The following is a 22,449-nucleotide window of genomic DNA, read 5'->3' as shown; positions in this document are numbered from 1 at the left end:
CATGGATATGCTGCGCGTTTCAAACCAACCCCGTGAGCCTGTAAGAACATTGTCCTGCTACAACCATACTCCAAAGCCTGGAATGACAGGCTACAAGCCGGTAGAACTGACAGCAGGCACGGGCCACCACTGCCCAATCCGTATCCTGACGCTACGTGGTCGTGCCGGGTCGGCGTTTGACCCTGATCTTGGCGTCCGCCGGAGGAAAGGCCGCCTCCCCCATCCAGTAGTTCGGAGGGCGCCTCCCCTCGTACTCGGAAGGAAACTCGATGTCGTAGTTCTGCAGCAGGTAGGCCATGATCATCTTGAGCTCAAACTCCACCAGGAAGCGCCCGGGGCAAGAGTGCTTGCCGTGGCTCCATGGTAGATGCTGCGGCCCCGTCCCCACAAAGGTCAGGTTCTGAAGGCACGGTTTGCCGTCTGCGTCGACGGCGGCGGCGGCTTCGCGAGCCCGCGAGAAGCGGAACGGGTCGTACTTGTCGGGCTCGTCGGGGAGATACTCGGCGTTGCGGTGGGCGGGGCGGCCTAGCATGGAGATGAGGGCGCCTTTGGGTAGTGTGATGTCGTCTTCGGTCACGAGGTGGTCGACTATGGCTTTGCGGTACTGGAAACGGTTGCTAAACGAGTCCAGGCGCAGCGTCTCCCGAGCTACGCTGTCGGCCCTCGTCAGGCTGGCCACCTTGGTTTTGGACCAGGTTTGGTCAGCGTCGCCGTCTTTGCCGAGGACTGAGGAGAACTCGTCCCGAAGCACCGAGATCGTGTTGAACTCGGCATTCGAGTCCAGGATGTTGAGGATGAGTTGTGTCGCCTGGAAGGATGTGTTGTGCATCGATCCAAAGTTTGCCACGATCAGGCGGCGGGCTATGGAATCAAAGTCGTCCACCTCGTGAGGTCGCTCCTTTTGGGCAAACCGCATCATCATCTGAAAGAAGTCTTGTGGCTCGGAGTGGCAGGGATCCTCGGGATCGTGCTTGAGTGTTTCCTGTCTTTCCAGGTATACTGGCTTGATATGCCTCTTGATCCTTCCGATCTGGGGCCTCAAGGCCCATGAAGTAAAGAAGCCGACGAGGGAACGCCATGGCACAGGCATCCCACCGGCTAGACCGCAAGTTACCACCATACTGTCGCCGATCCTGATGGTGTCGATCAAGTATTGTTCGTCACGACCTGCATTCAATGTTAGTATGAAACCCGTTACTACAAACCAGATGGTCGTGTTCCTCAAACTGACAAAGGGGTAACCCGACGGTGAATCGACTGGCGGCTTGTGCCACCACCAATCGAACGGTACGCAGAAGATCGATCTCTTTCCAGTCGTTCGTATTGGTGCCCAGTCGCAAATCGAAGGCGTATTGCAGTTCCTTGTTCATGTCGCCGCAGATCCGCTCCAGAACGGCATTCATTTTCGATCGCACCACCAGGCCGGTCCATGCATCGGCAGCATACTTGTCGTCCCCCAGGCTGTGCCCGAACTGATTAGTTACGATGATGACCTGGGACGGACTGAGGGACGACTCAGGCTGGGCTAAGAGCTACTTTATATAATATTATATATAAACTAACCATTTTAACCTTATATTTAATTAATTAATTAATACCCTTATATTAATAAATTAACTACGGCTTATTAAAAAATACTATTAATAAATTATTAAACTTATTTAATTATTAATTAATTAATATAATTAATATAATTAAATTAAAACTAGAATATCCTTTATTTTATAATATTCTTATAGTATTAAAGGCTAGTCTTATAAAATTAAAGGCCGATTTAACGAAGTATTATTATTTTAAAACTTTTATTAATACTTTTATCGATAACTTTATAATATAAAATTATTAACCTTTTTAAACTTAATTTTAAAGTTTCGAGCTCTATTTCCTAAGTTATCCCTTAAATTATTATCCTTCGAATTATTATTCCTCGAGCTATTTTAAGTTTATTATTATTATATTATATTATTATATATTATTATTTATTATTATTTATTATAATTAACTTTAATTTCGTTAATTTTATTAATATTATATTTAAAAATAGAGTTTTAATAATATTATTATAAAAATAAAGCTTTATTAACGTTATTATTAAAAATAAAACTTTTATATAAATTATAATATTAAAAATTATTATAAAATATAAATTAATTTATTATTAATTAATTAATACCTTTTTAATTAACTAGTTTATTAATTAATTAATATTAAATTAACGATAAAGGTAATATTAATTAATTAATAATACGTTAATTAATTAATTAATTTATATATATTATAATATAAATAATTTAAGAAATAAGGCTATAAATAATTAATAATTATAAAGAATCGAAAAAAATAAAAATAAAAAGGAAAAAACTTTATTTTTTTTAATTAAAATATTACTTAAAAAGTAAGGGAGAATTAATTAAAGCTCGAGCCTTTTTTTAACTAATTTAACCTTATTTTAATTTATAAAATAATTTAAATTTAAGTTTTAATATACGTTATAATATTACCCCCTTTTTTAAAATAACTTATCTTAAAATATTAAAAATAATAAAAAATAATAATTATAATTATATTTAAATTTATAACTTTTAAATAAAGTAAGGATATTTTTAATTATAACTTAATTTATTATAATTTTAAAGGTTTTTAATTTTTTTAATTATTAAATTAAATTATTATATATAATATAATAAATTAACGAATTATTTATAATTAAACTTTTTATTTAAACGTTTAATTTCTTTTTTTTATTAATAAATAGCGATTATTTCTTTATTTATTATTTACATTAACTTTTTTTTATATCGTTTATTTTTTAAAGTTTATTAATTTATTATTATTTTTATAAAGTTCGTTAAATATTTTATTTTTAATTATTTATATTTAATTTTTTAATTACGTTTTTAAAGTTTTTAATAAAATATTAAATTAAATTTAAATTCTATCCTTTTTATTTAATTTAATATTAAAGTTTTTAATAATACGTTTTAGAATTTTTTATACGATATACCTTTTATTTCTTTTTCTTTTTAAATTCGATTATTATTTTTCAAAGTTAATTAACATTTATTTAAATAATAAATTATTAAAATATTTCCGTAATTTATTTATATAAAAAACTTTAAAATATTTTTAATTTTTAAAAATTTTTAAGAAATAAAAATAATTTATTTTATATTTAATTTTATAATATTATTATAATAAAAAATAATCGAGTTTATTTATTAAGCGAATAATTAATTATATTTTTTAATAATAAATATTTAGTCGTTAATATTAAAATTTAATTAACGTTAATACTTATTTTTTAATTATATATTTTTTATTAAATTTTAAATATATTTTTTTAAGTTACTTTATAATTAATAAAAAGGTTAATTATTTTAATATTTTATTTAAAACTTTTAATAATAACTCCGGTTATATCCGTTTATATTATTTTTTTTTATTTAAATAAAAGTTTTTTATACTTTTAATAAAAAGTTAATAATATATTAATTTAATATTTAAAAGTTTTTATTTTATTTTTAAATAATATTTAAAAAGTTTTATTTTTTTATTAAAATAAATAATTTATCGTTATTTATTTAAACTTTTTTTTAATATATATTATATATAATTAATATAAATAATAAGGAATAAATAAATAATAATATAAATTAATAATAATTTTATATTAAAATAAATAAATATTTTAAATAATAAAATTAAAAAAATTAAATTTTTAACGATAATAAATAATAAATATTAAATTTCTTTTTTATTATAATTTTTAATTATAATTATTTATTATTTTTTATAATATAAAATTTAAAGTAAATCCGGGATTTATAATAATATTATATTTAATTATTAAAAAAGGAATTATTATATTCGTTCGTATTATATAGGTTTAAGATTTATTAGAAATTATTTATATTAAATAATAAAATTTTTAAAATTAATATATATAAATATCGATTTTATATAAGTTTTTAAAGAAAGTTTTTAAAAATAAATATAAGTTTTTATAATATATATTTTTTAAAATTTATAATTTATTTCTTTTTCTTATTATATATATATATATATATATATATATTATTATTTTTTATTTAATTTTAATTTTTTTTATATTATTATATATTTATAATATTATTTATATTTTAATATTTATTTATATATATTATAATAATTATTAATAATAATAACGACGTTATATTATATATATTTATAAAAAACGTTTTTAATAATTTCGATAAAATCGATATCGTTATATCGATAATTAAATTTTAATTTTTTAAAAAGTTTAATTTCCGTAATTATTATATCGTTTTTAATAAATTCGATTTTAAAATATTTAAAATTATATTTAATAATATACCTTTTAAATTATTATAATATATAATTTTTTATATATACGATTTATATATTATATATAAAGTATATAATAACGAAAACCGTTATCGAAATTATTAATTAATAAAAAATGTATTTATATATATATATAAACGGGAATAAAGTTCCGAAAATTGTAAAGTTTTTAAATAAATTTAATAAAAATCGATATAATAAAATCGTAAATTAATTTAATTAATTAAAAAGAAAAAGCTATCGCTAATAAATAGGAAATAAATTTAAAAAAATAAATTTAAATTAACGAATAATCCTTTAATAAATATATTATTATCGATTTATTATTAATCGATTATTATATAATTAATTAATTTATATATTTATTTAATTTAATTTATTATATAAAAAATAATAGATTTTATATAAATTTTTTTTAATATAAATAATAAATTAATATCTTTTATAGGACGGAATTTATCGTTATTATTATTATTATTTTAATTATTATTTTAATTTATTAAATTCTTTTTATTAAAAAACTTTATTTATATAATATTTTTTTTAAATCGATATTTAAATTTTTAATGATTTTTAATAAATTTAAATTTTAACCTTTATAAAATATTATAAATAAAGTTTATAATTTAAATTTATTTTATAAAACGATAAATTATTAATAAATAGAATAATAAATTTCTCTTTTTTAATAAAATTATTTTAATTAAATTATTAAACTTTACTTTTTTTATTAAAAAAGATAAAAAATATAATAAAAATTATATTATAAAAATTATAAAAAGTAATTAATCGATTAATCTTTTTTATACGTTATTATTTATAATATTAGAAAAGTTTTTAAAAAAAATAAAATATTAAATGTTTTTTTTAAATTTATTATAATATAATTAATAAATAATTTTAACCTTAAATTCTTTTTTATTATTTATAATTATATTAATTAAATTATTATTATTACGTTTAACGATAACATTTTAATTATTAAAATTTAATAAGTTTATATTTAAGTAAAATATTAAAACGTATTAATTAAATAATAAATTATATACTTTTCTTTTTTTATAAATTAATAAATTTAAATCGATATCGTTTAAATTAAATATAATAGATTTATATATCGCCTTAATATACACGTCGTATTTTAATTAAATTAAAAATATTTTATTTATTATTTTATTTAATTAAATTATTTTTAAAGTTTTAAAGTTTTAAAATTTTATATAAAATATTATTAAAGTTTTTTTAAATAATTAAATAATCTTTTTTTAATAATATTATAATCTGTTTTATAAAAGATATTAATTTATTATTTATATTAAAAAAAATTTATATAAAATTTATTACTTTTTATATAATAAAATAAATTAAATAAATATATAAATTAATTAATTATATAATAATTAATTAATAATAAATCGATAATAATATATTTATTAAGAAACTATTTATTAATTTCGTTTTATTTCCCGTTTATCGGCGCTTTAGCGTTATTTATTTTATTATTTCATTTCGACGAGTTTTTAAATAACGATTAAAAATTAATACGGCCTTTTATTTTATATTTATATAACTTTTTTTTAACTTTATAAAAACGCGATATTTATTATTAAAATCGCGAAATAATTAATTGTTATTTATTTCGATTTTTTTTATCTTTATTTTTTATTAAATAATAAAAAAAAATATAAATATAAAGCTATCTTTTATTTCGATTTTCGAAATATTATATTATTAACGGTTTTAATAATATTAAAATATATTAATTTTAACCGGTTAATAAATTTAATAAAATATATTAATTTTAAAATATTATAATATATAATTAATAAAGTAACTTTTTTAAAATTATTAAAAGCGTTTTTTATAAGCGTGTATAATATAACGTTATTATTAATATTAATATTCGCTATAATATATATAAATAAATATTAAAATTTAAATAATTATATATATATTTAATAATATATGAAAAATTAAAGTAAAAAATAATAATATATATATATAATAAAATAAAAAAATAAATTATAAATTTTAAAAAATATATATCGCGAAAATTTATATTTATTTTTAAAAACTTTTTTTAAAAACTTATATAAAATCGATATTTATATATATTAATTTTAAAAACTTTATTACTTAATATAAATAATTTCCGATATATTTTAAATTTATATAATATAAACGAATAATTCTTTTTTTAATAATTAAATATAATATTATCGTAAACCCCGGGTTTATTTTAAACCTTATATTATAAGGAATAATAAATAATTATAATCGAAAGTTATAATAAAAAAAAGGCTTAATATTTATTATTTATTATTATTAAAAACTTAATTTTTTTAACTTTATTATTTAAAATACCTATTTATTTTAATATAGAGTTATTATTAATTTATATTACTATCCATTTATTCCTTACTATTTATATTAGCTATATATAATATATATTAAAAAAAAATTTAAATAAATAATATTATAATATAAATAATTTAAAAAATAAAGTTATAAATATTTATTAAATTATAAAAAATTAAAAAAATAAAAAAAAGGAAAAAATTCTATCTTTTTTCGATTAAAATATTACTTAAAAAAATAAAGGAAAGTCGGCTAAAGCTCGAGCTTTCTTTTAGCCGACTTAGCCTTATTTTAGCTTATAGGGCAGCTTAAGCCTAAGTCCCGATGCGCGCCGTAGCAATGTGTAATACTGACTTTATGGAACTCTGGGGTAGAATGGTCTCGTTCCGAAAGCCAAAGCCGGGGACGAGCACTGTCTTGCCCCTTTTCGAAAATTATTTTCATGGTCAGACTTTTGGTCAATTATACCGGACCGGTCCTTTAATAGGTGTTAAGTACATTCTCATAGGCCTTTGAGTAGAGGCCCTTGCAGTCTGTCAAATATCTCCACCGAGTGCGCCAGCTGAAGTGTCTCTTTCCCGGAGGCTCGCCTACCAAGGGCAAGTTGGCGGGGTATCTGATGGTGAAGAAGGCAAACTGGATAGCAAGACCGACACCAATCAAGGCCAAGAAGACAGTGGCTGCCGCAGTGACTGGATGCATCCCATATATCAGGTCGGTGATGGGTGGCATTATTGTGGCGAAGACAAGTCGGATAGCGAAGTTTTGTCCAAGAATGTTTCAGGGCGAAATACAAAGACACGACGATCGTGGACAATCTGTAGATGAGGGGGTATGCGGCTGCAATCCTCTTTGGCTTGCAGCCCATTTGCCAGTGAGGCTGAGAGAAAGTGCAGAAAGCCATGTGTGACGATGAAAGAACACCGAAGCAAGGGGTTCATCTACGAAAAATCAACCGCCTAACAACGTTTGCTAGATGATACTTCGTTGCGCCAACAGCAACCTAGACATCTATCAAGCATGGAGTAGGATGAGTGCAAATTATATCGTCAGGGTTGGAAGCGAATAGTCATCCAAGCACTCAGTACCTGATTTGACGCAGTCCGATTCGCAAGCTGCGTCATCCTAGTTCAGCCGTTCGATTGCCAGATTTACCTCCAATTCAGGACGAATTGCCCTGTTGCTAGGCAAAATAATATTGACATTCCATGACAGTAGCCCGCTGTTTTTGGCAAATGCAATATGGAAGGCGTTACGGCTCTTGCTCACGAGGTGACACTTGGAGCTGTCAAATGCCCCTGTATTTATTGCAGGGACTCCAGAGAGCCGTTGGCAACGGCTTTATGAAAATATATGTGCACAGCTAGTCCCAGACAGGCTTAGTGGCTGACTGGCTAAAGTGGATAAAATCTACCAGCCGGCCCAGTCCCATGGAAGGCAGGCTAAGGAGCAGAAAAAGAAAGCCCAGACTGATCGAAGCTTTAAGTGGATCAAAACACGGTCAAGACCGAATCAAGGACAGGCACGCAGCACGCTCAGAAGGCACGCCGGCTGACAGCTGCCCGTGTCTGTCTGTCTGCACGCACTCAGCACTGGAAGCAAAAGAAGGTTAGGTTAGGTGGTCGGGGATGCGAGGCGGTATGAACCGACTGCATTGGCACGCCCGCAATGGGAATGGAACAGCGAACTCATCGTACCATCTTCCCATCTGCAACAGCACTCTCTCGCCACAAGGTGTTGGCAACTGTCTATCAGTGTATTACCTTCAAATTGGCCGCATTGGGACATGATTACGCCTTTGTTGCTCACATGGAGTCGATCGTGGCGCTGGCACAGATTGAGCAATCCCAATTCAATTGATCGCTGAGCCGAGTCCGTCCCTGGATCTGCTGGCACTTAAATTAGGAACGGCCTAGGCTGGGCCAACCCCCGGATCAGTCCGTCTAATAATAGCGGGGTCGCGTTGGTGCAGTTGCAATTGGAGCGCGTCGACTATCCGGCACCTAAACGAAAGGCTGATCGCTCAGGGTCGGCTACTTTCATTGCCATTTGAACTTTGGACAACTAAACAACACTTTGCCGACGACCAGGCCGCAGCGAAAATACTTCGCAGCAACACCTCGAAGCACTGCATATTGACCACGGAATTCAAACGCGCCAGACTGCACGCGAATCCAACCTTCCGACACTCGGAACATCTCGACCTCGACCCCGGTACAGATTGGCCGTCACGAAACCCAAAATCAAGATCGGCTCGGTCGGACACAGGATTGGCGCAACCGCCGTTGAATATTAGCCCAACCCACGACTCTACCCTGGAATCCCGCAATGGAAGTAATGTGATTCACTTGCGCTCGACTGCATTTTCCGCTTGACGACAACGCGGGTCGGGGGATCCTACGGCGTCTCGAGGGAGGAGCGATTGGGACACCAGGGGACATACCAGATTCGCTCAAAGGTTCACGGCTTGCTTCACCGACAAACCAGACCGCATTACGTATTTCAACCTCGGCACTATGCCAACAGTCCAAGTCGCACCCGACGCGTCTGAGTTGCTACAGGACGTAGCCAACAGACTTGCCAAATCCAGGAAGGTGGTCGTCATTACCGGCGCTGGCATCAGCACCAACTCGGGCATTCCTGTAAGATAGGACCACCCAGTCATAAGAAGAAGGGGATGTTGTACTAATCTAATACCAGGATTTTCGCTCCGAACATGGTCTCTACTCCCTGATTCAAGCTCAGTTCGATAAGGCCAACACCAACACGTCTACTTCCGAACGAGAGAACAACTCCACCGACAGCGAAGACACGGAACGGCCGACAAAACGGAGGAAATTGTCGATAACAGCAGACACAGGCGATGATGAACAGGTAGCAAGGGCCAAGAAGGCTCATGATACGAATTCGGCCCAAACACCGCGTGATGGTCCGGGGTCTGATCATCAGGGGGATGTGACGGTAGCTTCGCGTGGCACCACGATAGAAACACAAGATCGTGCTGCGCAATCATCTACAACGACCAACATAACTTCGCACCGGTCGACACGGTCCAGATCTTCACGGTTAAGACGCCCATCCTTTCCCAGGGACTCCACGACTTCTTCAACCCAGTCTGGCGCAGAAGATTGCACCTTTTCCCAGCCCGAAACATCTGCAGCTTCTTCCCAGACTGACGAGATTGTTGCCTGCTCTGATTCGGCAGATACCGATACAGTCCATGTTTCCTCTACACCGAAGCGAACGTTCCAAGATGGGCCCCTGAGCTCCTCGCCGCTTTCTTCTCCTCCAGCCGTCTTTTCCGACCCCTTCGGATCCACCGAGTCTCCAGACAGCAGTTCACCAAGCGAATCGGAGAGCAGTGACGAATCTGATTCGGAGGGGACCCAGTCCTCGGCTGGTCTGTTTTCTTCGCACGCCACGACGTCCAAGTTGAAGAACTTGAAGGGTCGAGATCTATTCGACTCTAATATCTGGTCCGACCCGGTGAAAACCTCAGTCTTCTACAGGTTTGCCACCACATTAAGGCAGAAGGTTAAGGATGTGCAACCGACGAGCACGCACCACTTCATTGCCCAGTTGCGAGACAATGGGAAACTTGCGAGGGTTTACACGCAAAATATTGACGAGATCGAGAAGAAGATAGGGCTGTCAACAGATCTACGGAACGGCGCAGGCAATAGGAGAAGGAAGCCGACAAAACAGACCAGCGCGAACGAACAAGACAAAGAGAATACAGACTCTCCAGACCAGACAAACGGCGAGGATGACCCTGGCGGAAAGGACGCGAGCCAGTCCTCTCAACGGCCGGATGATGACGACCAGAACAAGTCCAAGTCAAGTGTCGGTCCTGCCAAGGGCGTCGAATGTGTGTTTCTCCATGGATCACTCCACGCACTGCGATGCTTCGTGTGTGGCCGTCTTTGTGATTGGGACGAAGATGGTCGCGAAACGCGTACCATGATGGGGGAGCAGCCAGAGTGCCCACACTGCGCCGGTGCTACAGCAGCCCGTCAAGAACGAGGCAAGCGAGCGTTAGGTGTGGGCAAGCTGAGACCAGATATTGTCCTATACGGAGAAGAGCACCCAAGCTCTGACCTGATTTCGCCCATCGTCCAACATGATCTCTCGGCCGGACCTGACCTTCTGCTCGTTCTCGGCACGAGTCTCCGCGTACATGGTCTCAAGGTAATGGTCAAGGAGTTCGCCAAGTCGGTGCATACGAAGGGGGGTAAAGTTGTTTTTATCAACTTTACCAAGCCGTCAGAAAGCACCTGGGGCGATGTGATCGACTACTGGATTGAATGGGACTGCGACGCATGGGTGGAAGACCTGCGGCTACGTAAACCCACTCTCTGGATGTCGCCCGAAGAGGCCTCGGAGTACGAGAAGCAGAAACGCGAGGATCTCGCGGCCGAAAAGGAGAGAAGAAAGGAAGAACTAGCTGCCGAGAAAGCCGCGGAAAAGGAGAAGAAGCGCGAAAGCTTGGCCGCGGAGAAGCACAAGAAACGGGAGTCCTTGGCTGCGGAGAAGGAAAAGAGGCGTGAGTCTCTGGCCGTGGAAAAAGTAAAGAAACGCGAATCGCTCGCTGCTGAAAGGGAGAAGAGGCGCGAGGCGACTGAACAGCGGAGGCGCGAACACGAGGAAAGGCGAGAACTTGCCGCGAAGAAGCGGCGCGAGACCATCCAGATCACGAATCATTTGGATGACAGCCCAGAATCGCGGCAGCCCGGGTTTGAGCCCAAGAACCCCCAATACGGGAGAAATGATTACGCATGCGCTGCTTACGTTATGCACGCCATCGCCGACGCATTCCAAGATATACGAGGAGAGAAATTCGACTTCTTTGGCTACACGCCCCCGAAGCCAGAAACTTCATCGCCTGGTCGTGTGGTTCAACCCAAACCTAAGAGGCCGAGAAAGTCTGCCCCAGCCTTCTTCGCAGCACGCGGCGAAGAGCTTGATGAAGAGGGATCCCGGCGTGCGAAGCTTGCGAGGAAGTCACATTTGGAAAGGCGGCTCCACGACACGCCTCAGCTTACGCGTTGGAGCCCGAGTCCAGCGCCACCGCAGTCATACCCGAGTGCGAGCAAGGCGCAGTACCGCAGGGCAGCTTTGGAACTTCGCAACTCGGCCACTCCTCCTCCGCAGAGGATGTCCGAGCTCTATACTGCGTATGGGTCAGTCAAGGACTACCAGAAGCAGTGGGTACTCAAGCTTCCACCATGCACCCGTGACGAAGAAGCTTCCGTGGTTACCGACGAACCCCTGTCTGTCCTACCACCCCCAGTCAAGCTAGAGGAGCTACCGGGAGATACACCTGCGACTATCGGCGCGGCAGTTAAGACCAACCCACGAATTCGCAAGCCCAAGCTCATCGATGGCGAGCCTGTAAATATACGGGGACCGACACGAAACCGGACACGACCGGCCGCCCCAATATCAGTAATGCCCGTTGTTGAGCCGGAGGAAGATGTGATCTTGCCCAAGTTGCCGCCGATGCTCAACTTGAACAGCGGTTCGGGTCCACGCCTCGAGACAATGGAGCCCGTGCCAGATGTGTCGCCTCTGAAGACGCTGTCGCCTAATCAGCGACGTATCGGCCTCGATCACTATCACCATCCCTTGCGAGTTAGTAATCCGCTGGCGCATTGGCAAACAGCGTCTCGTGCCTCGTCGGAGCGAGACTTGCTACCAAGTCCGTCGGACCAGCTTCGGGAGGAGACTGAAGCCGCGGACACAGCTGCTACGACGGTGACGACGAGGAGGGCGGAGAACTTCACGGGTTATGTGACTCCATTCTCTGATCTATCCGAGGCTTAAATGTTTGTTAATCGGGGCGGCAATTGGCGTGCGTGGCGAGGATATGGGAAGCGATGGTTTTGATTGTGCAGCATCTATATATTACAATTTTCGATACCCTTTGCATGAGAACATCTCGCGAGCAGGATGGATACAGGCGTTGTCGGTGGGAATGACCAGCTAGCCGACTTCCATGGGCGGCAGGCTGTTGTTACCTAATTGGATGGATAGGTACTTAAGTCAATTGGCGCCAGGGCCACATTTAATGGGATTTCACTTCTCACATCTGGAAACATGGCTTTGCGTGAACCATACATGACTCTGGACTGAATATCCTAAACTCAAACTAGATAATCCTACTACCGATTTCCAAACGAGCATTCCTATTTCCTCAGCCGCCGGTACGCCCAGCGCGCGGCGCGGACGCCGGGCTCGTCGAAGGCGCGGGTGCCGAGCTCGGCGGCGTAGAGGAAGACGGGCAGGCTGAGGGCGACGCAGAGGAGGAACTCGGGCTCGAGGCCGTAGGGGTAGGGCTGGCGGACGTCGACGGCACTCGGGGTGGGGTGGCGCGGCAGGGGCCACCAGCGCGGGTGGTCGCGCCAGCGGTTCATGAGGTGGCCGAATTTCAGGGCCTCGTCGTCCGAGAGGGGCCCGCGCTTGACGCCCGTCAGGTAGAAGAGGCGTTCGGAGACGAGGGCGATGAGGGGGCCGTGGGAGAGGTAGAGGGGGAAGGAGTGTTTGCCTAGGTCTGGTGGGGTGGTCAGTATGGTCAGGACTAGCTGGTGATGAACTTACGCTGGGAGAAGCGCGTCTCGAACAGAGAACGCGCCCAGTCGATCTCCTTGATCGATACGAAGAGTAGCCAGGCGGCCCAGAACAGCCAGAACCACCGGTGCACGCTCTCGGGCTCGTCGGAGGCGGTGTAGGGCGCCGGGATCAGCCGGCTCAGCGTCTTCCAGCCGCGGCATGTGCCCAGTAGCTCTTCGGGCTTGAGGACGTCGGATGAGGGCTCGCTGCCGAGGTACAGGCCCGCGGCGAGCATGGTGTGCAGGAGGACCGATCTGAGGCGGGGTCGCTGTCGGAGATGGTCGAGTAGGCCATCCCACGGGAGGCGAGGGTGGTGGATGTTGATGCTATCGCCCATGATGGGGGTTTTGTCCTTTAAGGATGCATCGGAGGAAGCGGCGGCAACGGATGTAAGCGTGTCGATCTCGGCCGTTAGCATGCCCGCGAAGAAGGCCGCGTACCAAGCCCCCGCGGCGAACACAGCGAGGTAAAAGGTCATGGCCGCCGTCGCCATGACACGGCGCCGCGTCAACACGCTGGCGTCGCAGGCAGAGGGAGAGGAGGAAGAGGCAGTATGCCCCCACAGGAAGAGCCACACGAGGATCGAGTAGGACCCCCGCAGCTCGACGGGGATGGTCCAGGTGTGGATGTTGTAGAGGGTGTAGAGCACCCGGTTCCGGAAGAAGTAGCAGAACTTGAGCAGGTCGCGCGCCCAGCCCCACCACTCGGCCGCAAGGCTGGCCCGCTGCTCCGGCCAGGGCGTCGCGATGCCGAAGACGTGCCACGAGGTCGCGAAGAAGAGGGTGCTCAGCGCGACGGGGAGGATCAGCCGGATGGGCCGGCGGAACAGGGCGGAATGGACGGCGTCGACGAAGGCTCCCCCATCGGCAGGCTTATGCTGCTGATATGGTGCCAGTAAAGGCTGCGACAGCAGGGCGATGGGCCGCTGGGAAAGGACGTAGCCCGAGATGACGAAGAAGATCATGACGGCGAAGTGGCCACCGGACCAGAAGAGGCGCAGCACCGGCACGGCGGCCGGGGTCGCGTTGCGCAGCGAGGGGTGGTTGGACTCGGGCGAGGGGGCGATCAGGGCGCCGTAGCACAGCTCGATGCGCGGGTGGGTGTAGACGCTCATGTGCGCCAGGCAGACGCTCAAGGCAGCCCAGCCCCGGAGGCCGTCGAGCCACGCCGTGCTGGGGTGGTCGCTGCGAGAGGAGGAACTGCTACTACTGCTGCGTCGTCGGCGGGACGATTGGCGCAGGATCGCGGGTTTAAAGAAGTCCAGGACTTGGCTGAGGATGTGCCATGGTGAGGCTTCTGACAGGGCTTGTCGCGCTCGCACGAGGTGGGAGAAGATGCCGTTCGCCTCGTCGCCGCCGTCTTCGGGAAAAGGGCGAGGACCTGGATAGCCGAGGCCGACGTGCTGGAGGGGGCTGTCACCGGGACTCATCGTACAGTTAGGTATTGTCATCATCTGCTCATATTGCGTTCAATGCATTCTCACACTTGTTCGACCCCTTTGATGACTGGTTCTCTAATTTGGCCAGTAGCGGAGACGGAATGGCTTGACGCTGGCTTGGTCCAGCGGCGTTGCCATCTGCCGTAGTCGCTGCGCTAAGACTGTCCATCCTGCCGCTATGGTCTCGCGTAACCGACCAGCAGTGCGCCACCGACAAGATATTTCCATGACGTTGAATATGTTCGCTGGATAGTACTGGGTTTATATGGGCGTTTCATTGCTGAAAGGCTCGATTAATCATCCGTGTGTCGGCTGTAGACATCGGACGGTACGTATCGCTTCGGTCAGCCCCTTTGCTCGTTTCACGTGGTTGCGCCCCATGTGCCTAGTTCATCAAACACCTACTCACTGTAGGCCTTGGACATCTTGAACTCCCGGGGACTCAGTGAAAAATCATCAATTCTATATAAACTGGTTTGATACTAGAAGTGTTTAATGGTACAATTATATACAACATATTCATCCCCCGATGGTGTCTCAGCTCTCTCTTCTCCTGAGACTTGAAGGCCTATCACACTTTCTCCTTCCAGCCGTCGTCTCGGGACCTACTATTCAATGTCGTCGTCTTGGTTCTCTGGTTGCCGGTAGGACTCTTCTGGCAACTGAACGGCGTTCATCAGAAGCTGCATCGCCGGCGCGGGGTCTTGCGTCAACTTTGACAGGTCCCTGCTCGTCATGTTGCGGTCGGCATAGGGGAACGGGAAGGGCGCCATCGGCATCATCGGCGCGTTGGTCGCCGCGAAGGGGTTCCCCGACGCCGGGAGCTGCAGGCGGCCGAAGACCGTGTCGGGCGGCGAGGCAATGTTGGCCTGGCTGGCGAAGTTGCCGCCCTGGAACTTGGGCGCCGGGTTCGTCAGCGTCGACTGGAGGGTGCTGTACTTGGTGAAGGCGTCGGCGGTGATGCCCGACTTGGGCCCGGTCGTTCGCCGCGGCTGCAAGGTGGAGCTGGAGAACCCGGACTTCCCGAAAGTGAAGGCGTTGCCGCTGCCTTGTTTTGTCGGGCTGGCCTTGATGACAGCCTTTGCATTGGACGCATTGCCAATTGTGAGCCCGGGGCGACGGGTCGCATCGTCAACCACGTTGCTCTTGGGATTCGGGGCCTTGAAGGCGAATACGTTGTTCGTCTTCTTGGGCCCGACTGATTCCAGAGGCGTCCCCAGTGTTTCACCCCCGATAGGAGACTTTTGCAGCCGTTGCTGGAGTGCCATGATCCTTCGCCGCGTCGTCTCCAAATCCTGCTGTTTGATCGGATCGGGCTGCACCATCTTGCCGACCCAGAACTCGATTTTACGGTAGAATTCGTCGATGCCGGCGCGGATCCGGTAGTCCAGCTGCGTGTACTCCCGCATGGCCAGCTTCTTCAGTCGGTTGGCACGCTTCTCGTAGAGGGCCGAGGGCACGGAGCTCAAAGCCTCGCGCAGCCGCTTGGCCTCGGGGTCGTCGATCTGCCACTCGCTCAGGACCAGGTTGCAGAGGTGCTCGAGCCGCTGCGAGTCCTGGTCCAGGTAGGCGCACCAGCTGGTGATGCGGTCCGTCTCGCCGGCCAGCACTGCGCACATCTGCAGGTCGTCCAGCTTGTTCTGGTGCTTGTCGATCTCTTCCTTGTACTCGACCATGCGGTTGACCAGCGCTAGCAGCGGGTCCGACTCGTTGTCCGGCTGGTAGACGTAGCGGCGCTGGCCCTTGCGCACCGTCAGGAACTCGAACACCATGCGCTCCATGATGCGCAGCTCGTTCTGTGCGAAGCGGTGGACGGCTTCGATGGCCGTGAAGTAGGGCCCGCCGTCCCGGGTGAGGTCCAGGAACTGGTTCATCATGATCTGGACCCACTGCTGGCGGTCGGGATAAGGGGGCAGCTTGTCCGACTTCCACTCCTGGTACATGTCGTCGGTCGGGCTGCTGTAGGCCAGCCACCGGTTCTGGACGCTCTCGGCGGTCTCGTCGAGCGTCGCGTTGAGGCTCGCCCAGTTCTCGTCGGGGATTCCCCAGGCCTGGATGTCGAGGATCCAGCGGTTGCGCAGGCTGTGGAAGCCGCGGACCTCCCAGACGACCTGGTTGAGGTACTCGGCCATGATGGAGTGGCCGAAGCGGTGGAGGGAGCGGATGACGGTGCGGAAGAAGAGCCAGTTGTCCTTGCCGAAGATGTTCTGCAGCGCCACCTCGGGCTGCCAGGTCGGCAGCATGAGGCAGAGGTGCTGGCGGTCGGGCGGGAGGCGCTTGAAGGCGGCGGGCCCGTGGCGCGGCCACTCGTTTTCCCCAGAAGCCGTCGGTGAAGAACTTGGCGACGTAGTCGATGGGCACGGGGGAGTAGTAGTCCTCGACGGGGTAGAGCCCCCTCAAGACGTCGTTGGCGGTGGCGTAGCTGACGTGCTCGTGCCGCTGCGCCGCGATGGCCAGCGGCAGGGCCTGGATGTGCTTGGAGCGCCGGAACCCGTTGGACGACCCCGTCGCCGTCACCACCGAGTCGCCCCAGAACTCCGTCTCAAACGCCCAGCCCAGCTCGCTCTTCACGTCGTTCCGCCACCACGGCTCGCCATGCCCGCACTCGACGTCCGTCGCGCTCTGCCACCAGTTGAAGAGGAGCGCGCTCATCCCGGACGTCTGGCTTGGGTCGTAGAGCTCCTCCTCGCGCATGCACAGGATGTCGACGGCGTAGGATGTCGCGTGCTGTCGGGGAGTTAGACCAGTCGGTTTCTCTTGGTAAAGGGGAAAGGAATGACAGGCTTACCATCAGCTCGTGCAGCAGGGTCGTGGCGATGACGTAGCTGGCGCACAGCTTCTCGCTGCTGCTGTAGATGGGGACCATCAGGGGCCAGAGCAGCTCCGCCGCGATGAAGATGTTGATCGTGGTGTCGGGGCCCGCCATGTTGTAGCCGGTGTGGCCGTAGGTGAAGCCGGTCGGCTTGCCGTCCTCGTCGATGAAGCCGGAGCAGAAGCCGATCTCGAGGGTGCGGCCCAGCAGCCGGTCGACGTGGTACTCGTAGTCGTAGCCGGCGGCGGCGAGGTCGTCGAGCTCGGTCCAGCGGTCGTCGAGGTCCTGGGCGTAGCCGGCGTCGCCCGGCTGCTTGATCTCGTCGAGCCGGATCATCTTCTGCAGGTAGGGCGTCCGCTGGTCCTCGGGCTCGCGCGGGTCCAGGGTCGGGTCGATCTTGCGCCGCGTCCGCAGGTCCTTGATGCTCCGCCAGAACATCGGTTCCGTCTGCAGCACCCGCGTCACCAGCTGCAGCGCCGGCTGCAGCGCCTCCCAGATGGCCGGGTTGCGGTGCACGTCGTACTCCTCGCGCTTGCCCCAGAAGTCGTAGGCGAGGCGGGGGTACTCTACCATGGCGCCCCTGTATAGGGTATCTTCCCACAGCTCCTTATCTACGAGTCTGAAAATTGAATTTGCATATGTCAGTAAACTTGGGGGGGTCCGAGTATTAGGGGGGGCTCGACTTACGAATGGAGCGGCACAGTGGTCAAGCTGTATTTCTCCTTATCCGACATGGTGAAGACGTTGTTCCGGTACATCTCGTCGGACGTCATGTCCAAGAACAGGATGCGCTGGTAGTCCTCGTCATCGAGCACGTCGTCGATGAGGCCGCGGTAGAGGTCGCGCACCCGCGGATCCAGCGTCTCGATATAGCGCTCGAACGGCATGCCCGCCTTGACGGCGCCGGTGCGGATGTCCTCCTGGCTCGGGATGCCGACGTGCTGGCGGTACTGGTCCATGACCTCGGGCGCGATGCCGGGGCCGCGGTAGGCCGTCTGCCCCTGCGCGATGAGCCTCTGGGTTTCCGCGACGCACCGCGCCCGCATGGCGTCGTCCATGACCTGGTTGACGATGTTGTCGTCGACGGCGGCGCCGAAGTCGCGCGTCCGCGAGAAGGTCGGGCTCGTCCGGCTGCGCCCGTCGTTGCGGTCCCTCGGGATCCCCCACCGCCGCGCGTACGGCGTCGGGTTGCGCACCGCGTCCTCGGGGCGCAGGGCGGGGCGCAGCGACTGCAGCACGTCGCGCTGCGGCCGCCGCTTCTTCTTGTCGGTGCCGTAGACGCGCTGCCAGGCCGGGTCCCACAGCGGGTCCGTCCACTCCGGCACGTAGACGACGTAGTCCCAGGACCCGTCGCCGAACTGTTTGGGAGGAGGCTGGCGGTTCGTGGCCGGGGGCCGGTGCGCCCCGCCGTCGGGTTTGGCGGGTCGCTCCTCGGGCTCCAGGGTGCTGGGGATCGGCGTCGGCTGGCTGCTCAGGCCGGTGTTGGTCGGGACGTAGTCTTCGGGCAGCGTGGTGTCCGTGTTGGCGTTGGAGTCGGCGTCGTTGCCGTCGACGTCGTACTCCTCTTCGTAGAAGTTGATGGTGTCCTCGTCGTCGTCGAGCGGCACCTTGGTGTCCGACTCGAAGATGGCGGCCATGAACGGCACCCAGTCCCAGCCGTCGATCTTCGGCACCTTCCCCTTTTTTTTGACGAACCGCCGCGCCCTCTGCTCGGCCACCCGCGTCAGGACCAGGTGCTGGGGCGCCTGCTGCAGGCCCTGTTGCTGTTGCGCCTGCTGCGTGGCGAGGTCTTGCTCCGTGTCTTCGTCGGCGGTTACGCCGTCCATCTCGTCGAAGGGGTTGGCGACGTACGCGTTGTAGTCTTGCGACTGGTACTTGGCGTAGTTCGGGTCCGTAGGCGGCGACCCCACGGTCGGGTTCCCGATGTCCTGGGGCGGCGGCGAGTTGCGCGGGTAGGGGAAGGTGGAGGAAGTTCCGCCCCCGGCGCCGCCGCCGCCCTGTAGGGGGGGCGGTATCATCGGGGGGACGAAGTTCTGTCCGGGGCCGCCCTGGCCTTGGTTTGAGAATGGGTTGCCGAATGGGTTGGCCATAGTGGGAAAGGGGGGTATGAGGCCTGGCCTCTAATACTTAAATCGAGGTCCGAGTTGTTGAACTGATTCTATTCAAATTCCTCTATTCATAACGTGTTGATATATAGTACACAGTTGCTGTTGCTTGCAAAGTCAGGGGTTGAAAACCATAAACAAGAAAACAAACCATGAACGCCAAACACGATGGTTAGCATCGCGTCCAAGTAATCAATTGTGGTATTTCTTCATCACTTTGTTCTCAAGGTCGACGACTATTCAGCGCTGCTTCCGGGGTCAAAGTCTGCATAGTCCATTGTCTGGTTTGGTGTACTCTTGTCAAAGGTTTTGGCCGCATGCGACGAACAGCTCCTCTGTAGAATCAATTCATTTTTCTTTCTATTCATGGGGCAGCTACTGTAATGCGACCTTCTATACCCTCTTGAAGGACTTACCAATTTCAATTTTCTTCACCAGCACACTAAAGCCGGTCGTTTCGAGTCTTGAAGTAATCTGATGGAGATTGATTGCATGTTCGGCAGGAACTTGGCGGGGCCGGCCATGATCATGAACACGTTCGCGAGGATAATGCGGGCGCGACGGAAAGGCAAGAAGCAATTTATCAACTATGCAGGCGACCCCCAGAACAGTTTTATCTGTTCCTTGCATTATTGAAGTGCCGTCAGCAAGAACGAAAAAGCGGTGATGTTTTTGGACAAGCGCAGGCCTGATCCAGTCCCTGGGCATAATCTTTGGGAGGCTTATGGGCCATTGGATCCGGGGGTGCCGCGGGTGCGATCCGTCCGCCGTAATGCAAAGAAGCAAGAGGTAGAAATCCGGGGGTGGGTCTCGTCGTTGTTATGCATCTGGCACATATCAAACGTACATAGTCGAATTGATTGCGAGAAAGCGCTGAGCGAATCCTGCAGCGACAGCACGGTTTGCTTAGCAGACATGCACCTACCTGCACTCATTGGCTGTGTTATATGATCTAATGCTGGGCTTTTTCCCCTTTCCCGCCAAGGCAGGGGGCGCTAGGTCAAGGGGTCCCTGGGTCCCTTGATCGGGAATGCCGTGGGTGAGAAGATGGCCGGAAAGGGTTGGAGCGAGAAAATGCTCGGTGGCTGCTGCTAGGTCAATCCAAGCCAAGGTCTAGTTCGTGGTCCCCTAAACCAGCGAGCAAATCCCGTCTCTACCCACGAATCCGCACTCTTCACTCGTAACACTATGACTGGATTGCAAACATTGGAGTTCATACTACGGAGTACTTGATGTGTATCCCATGGCAAACGGGAAGGAAGCTTCGTGGAACTACCCGCCCAGTTACAGTACATTAAGCTCCGAGTCGAGACGTCGGCTTCCACAACTTACCAAAGCATGCGACTTAGAAGATGGGAACGTGGGTGGCGAGACACACGAGTTGCATTTTGTGGAACAGATGGAGGAAACGTAACCGACTCTCCTGGGTCACCTCGTCACCAAGATACCTAAATGCCACAATGACTTTGTACGTGCAGTTCTACCTGGTAAGGCTGGGCGCACTTTACCGATGCAGATTCTGGTCAATAGTTGACGTATGTCAGGCAAAGGTAAAAATAAAGCCCCAAAGCTGGCTATGTTCCCGAAACTGAAACAGACCGACTCTGCTCTGTGCGCAGGCATGCGATAAGTGGCATTATCATTAACAGGCACGTACTAGGTATCTATCGCCTGGATTATGGTGGCAGAAATGAAACCATGCAGAGATGGCTCCAGGATTGGGGAGGAAGAGGCGATCCCAGAATAGTCGAGTTAGTTGTACACTCATGTATGGCGGGCGGCCCTTGCAAGTCCCATCCTAAACTGCCAAAATGCCATGTGCATGAACGGCTCTCTCTCACCGCCCTCTGCTCTTGCAGTGCTTCAGGCGGCGAACTCTCTCGTCAGACTTTTAGACCCCCGGTTATCTAGCAGTAATCTAGGCGATAAAAACGATAAGCACGAATCGCAAAGGCCAATCAAAATCTGCGTAAGCTAGAACATTTTGAATGCACCTGTCTGTGCTAGGCAACTGTAGTGGTGGGATGCACCCCTGCAAATCTTTTCCAGCGCCGACTTTTTTTTCTCTCACAGGGCAACGTGCACCCCCGCCTTGTCGCCCTCTTCCATTCATTGCCGCCTTCCAGGGAGCATTCACAGCTTTTGGCTTTCCTTCCAGTAGCGCCCAAAAAAAGACTCCCCTCCGCCCCACCGTAGGACCCACATCTCAGACAGAGACCCCTCCATTGGACTGAGCATTTCCCCTCCATCGCACCAAAATTCCTTGTTGCCCCTCAACCGCAGTCAGAACCCAAGAGGAGAGAGAAGAAAAAAAAAATTATTTTCTGGGCCAGTCAGATCAAAGTCCAACACCAGCACTAGGCCAAGCTGCCATTATTCTGACACAGTCTGCTAGATAAAAGGTGTCCTGCCCTGTTACCCTCCCTCAGACTTGCTTCTGACTTTTTCCCTCCTCTCCACAACCTCTTCTTTTCCTCCTACACCTTTCCTCTCTTTTTTTTCTCACCGAATATTGAAAGAAGTCTGAGCCTCCAACTCAGCATTTCTTTCTCAGATACCCCGCGTGGTGTATAGAAAAAAAAAAAACACATCAGAGTGTGTGACCAAACTGCCATCATAGAACAGGTCTGATTCTCCGTCAGTATCTGTGGGCTTTTGATCACTCTTCCCGTCATCTTTTTTGACAACCTTTTTATTTCGGTACCGATCTAGACGGTTATCTTGGGTCTCATAGACGATCCGGCGCTTCGTTTTTAGACAAAACCACCCACCTAATTCCG

The 22,449-nt window shown here is 45.8% G+C and overlaps 4 protein-coding genes across 4 annotated transcripts; 1 reads left to right on the top strand and 3 right to left on the bottom strand.

Moving 5' to 3' along the window:
* Positions 1-151: 151 nt before the first annotated feature.
* Positions 152-1,532, bottom strand: PG985_003931 (cytochrome P450; the record flags this gene model as incomplete). The annotated part of the gene is made up of 2 exons (XM_066823700.1): positions 152-1,133; positions 1,192-1,532. Coding segments are annotated over 2 exons (1,323 nt in total), but the record flags the coding sequence as incomplete, so codon positions are not given.
* Positions 1,533-9,221: 7,689 nt separating this feature from the next.
* PG985_003930 (Sir2 family protein) lies at positions 9,222-12,528 on the top strand (the record flags this gene model as incomplete). Its single annotated transcript, XM_066823699.1, has 2 exons — positions 9,222-9,347; positions 9,406-12,528. The coding sequence occupies 2 exons, from the start codon at positions 9,222-9,224 to the stop codon at positions 12,526-12,528; spliced, it is 3,249 nt and encodes a 1,082-aa protein (XP_066686859.1).
* Positions 12,529-12,890: 362 nt separating this feature from the next.
* Positions 12,891-14,743, bottom strand: PG985_003929 (uncharacterized protein; the record flags this gene model as incomplete). The annotated part of the gene is made up of 2 exons (XM_066823698.1): positions 12,891-13,255; positions 13,303-14,743. 2 exons carry the CDS (start codon positions 14,741-14,743, stop codon positions 12,891-12,893), a joined length of 1,806 nt encoding a protein of 601 aa, XP_066686858.1.
* A 617-nt stretch (positions 14,744-15,360) lies between these two features.
* On the bottom strand, positions 15,361-19,654 carry PG985_003928 (uncharacterized protein; the record flags this gene model as incomplete). Its single annotated transcript, XM_066823697.1, has 4 exons — positions 15,361-17,058; positions 17,099-17,479; positions 17,541-18,183; positions 18,252-19,654. 4 exons carry the CDS (start codon positions 19,652-19,654, stop codon positions 15,361-15,363), a joined length of 4,125 nt encoding a protein of 1,374 aa, XP_066686857.1.
* Between the last annotated feature and the right edge of the window lie 2,795 nt (positions 19,655-22,449).

Source organism: Apiospora marii (genome assembly GCF_038362585.1).
Source record: "Apiospora marii strain CBS 49790 chromosome Unknown utg000003l_segment0_segment0, whole genome shotgun sequence".
In the NCBI taxonomy this organism is placed as follows: domain Eukaryota; kingdom Fungi; phylum Ascomycota; class Sordariomycetes; order Amphisphaeriales; family Apiosporaceae; genus Apiospora; species Apiospora marii.
The sequence above is the reverse complement of the archived record's forward strand: the minus strand, read 5'-3'. Positions and strand labels throughout refer to the sequence as shown.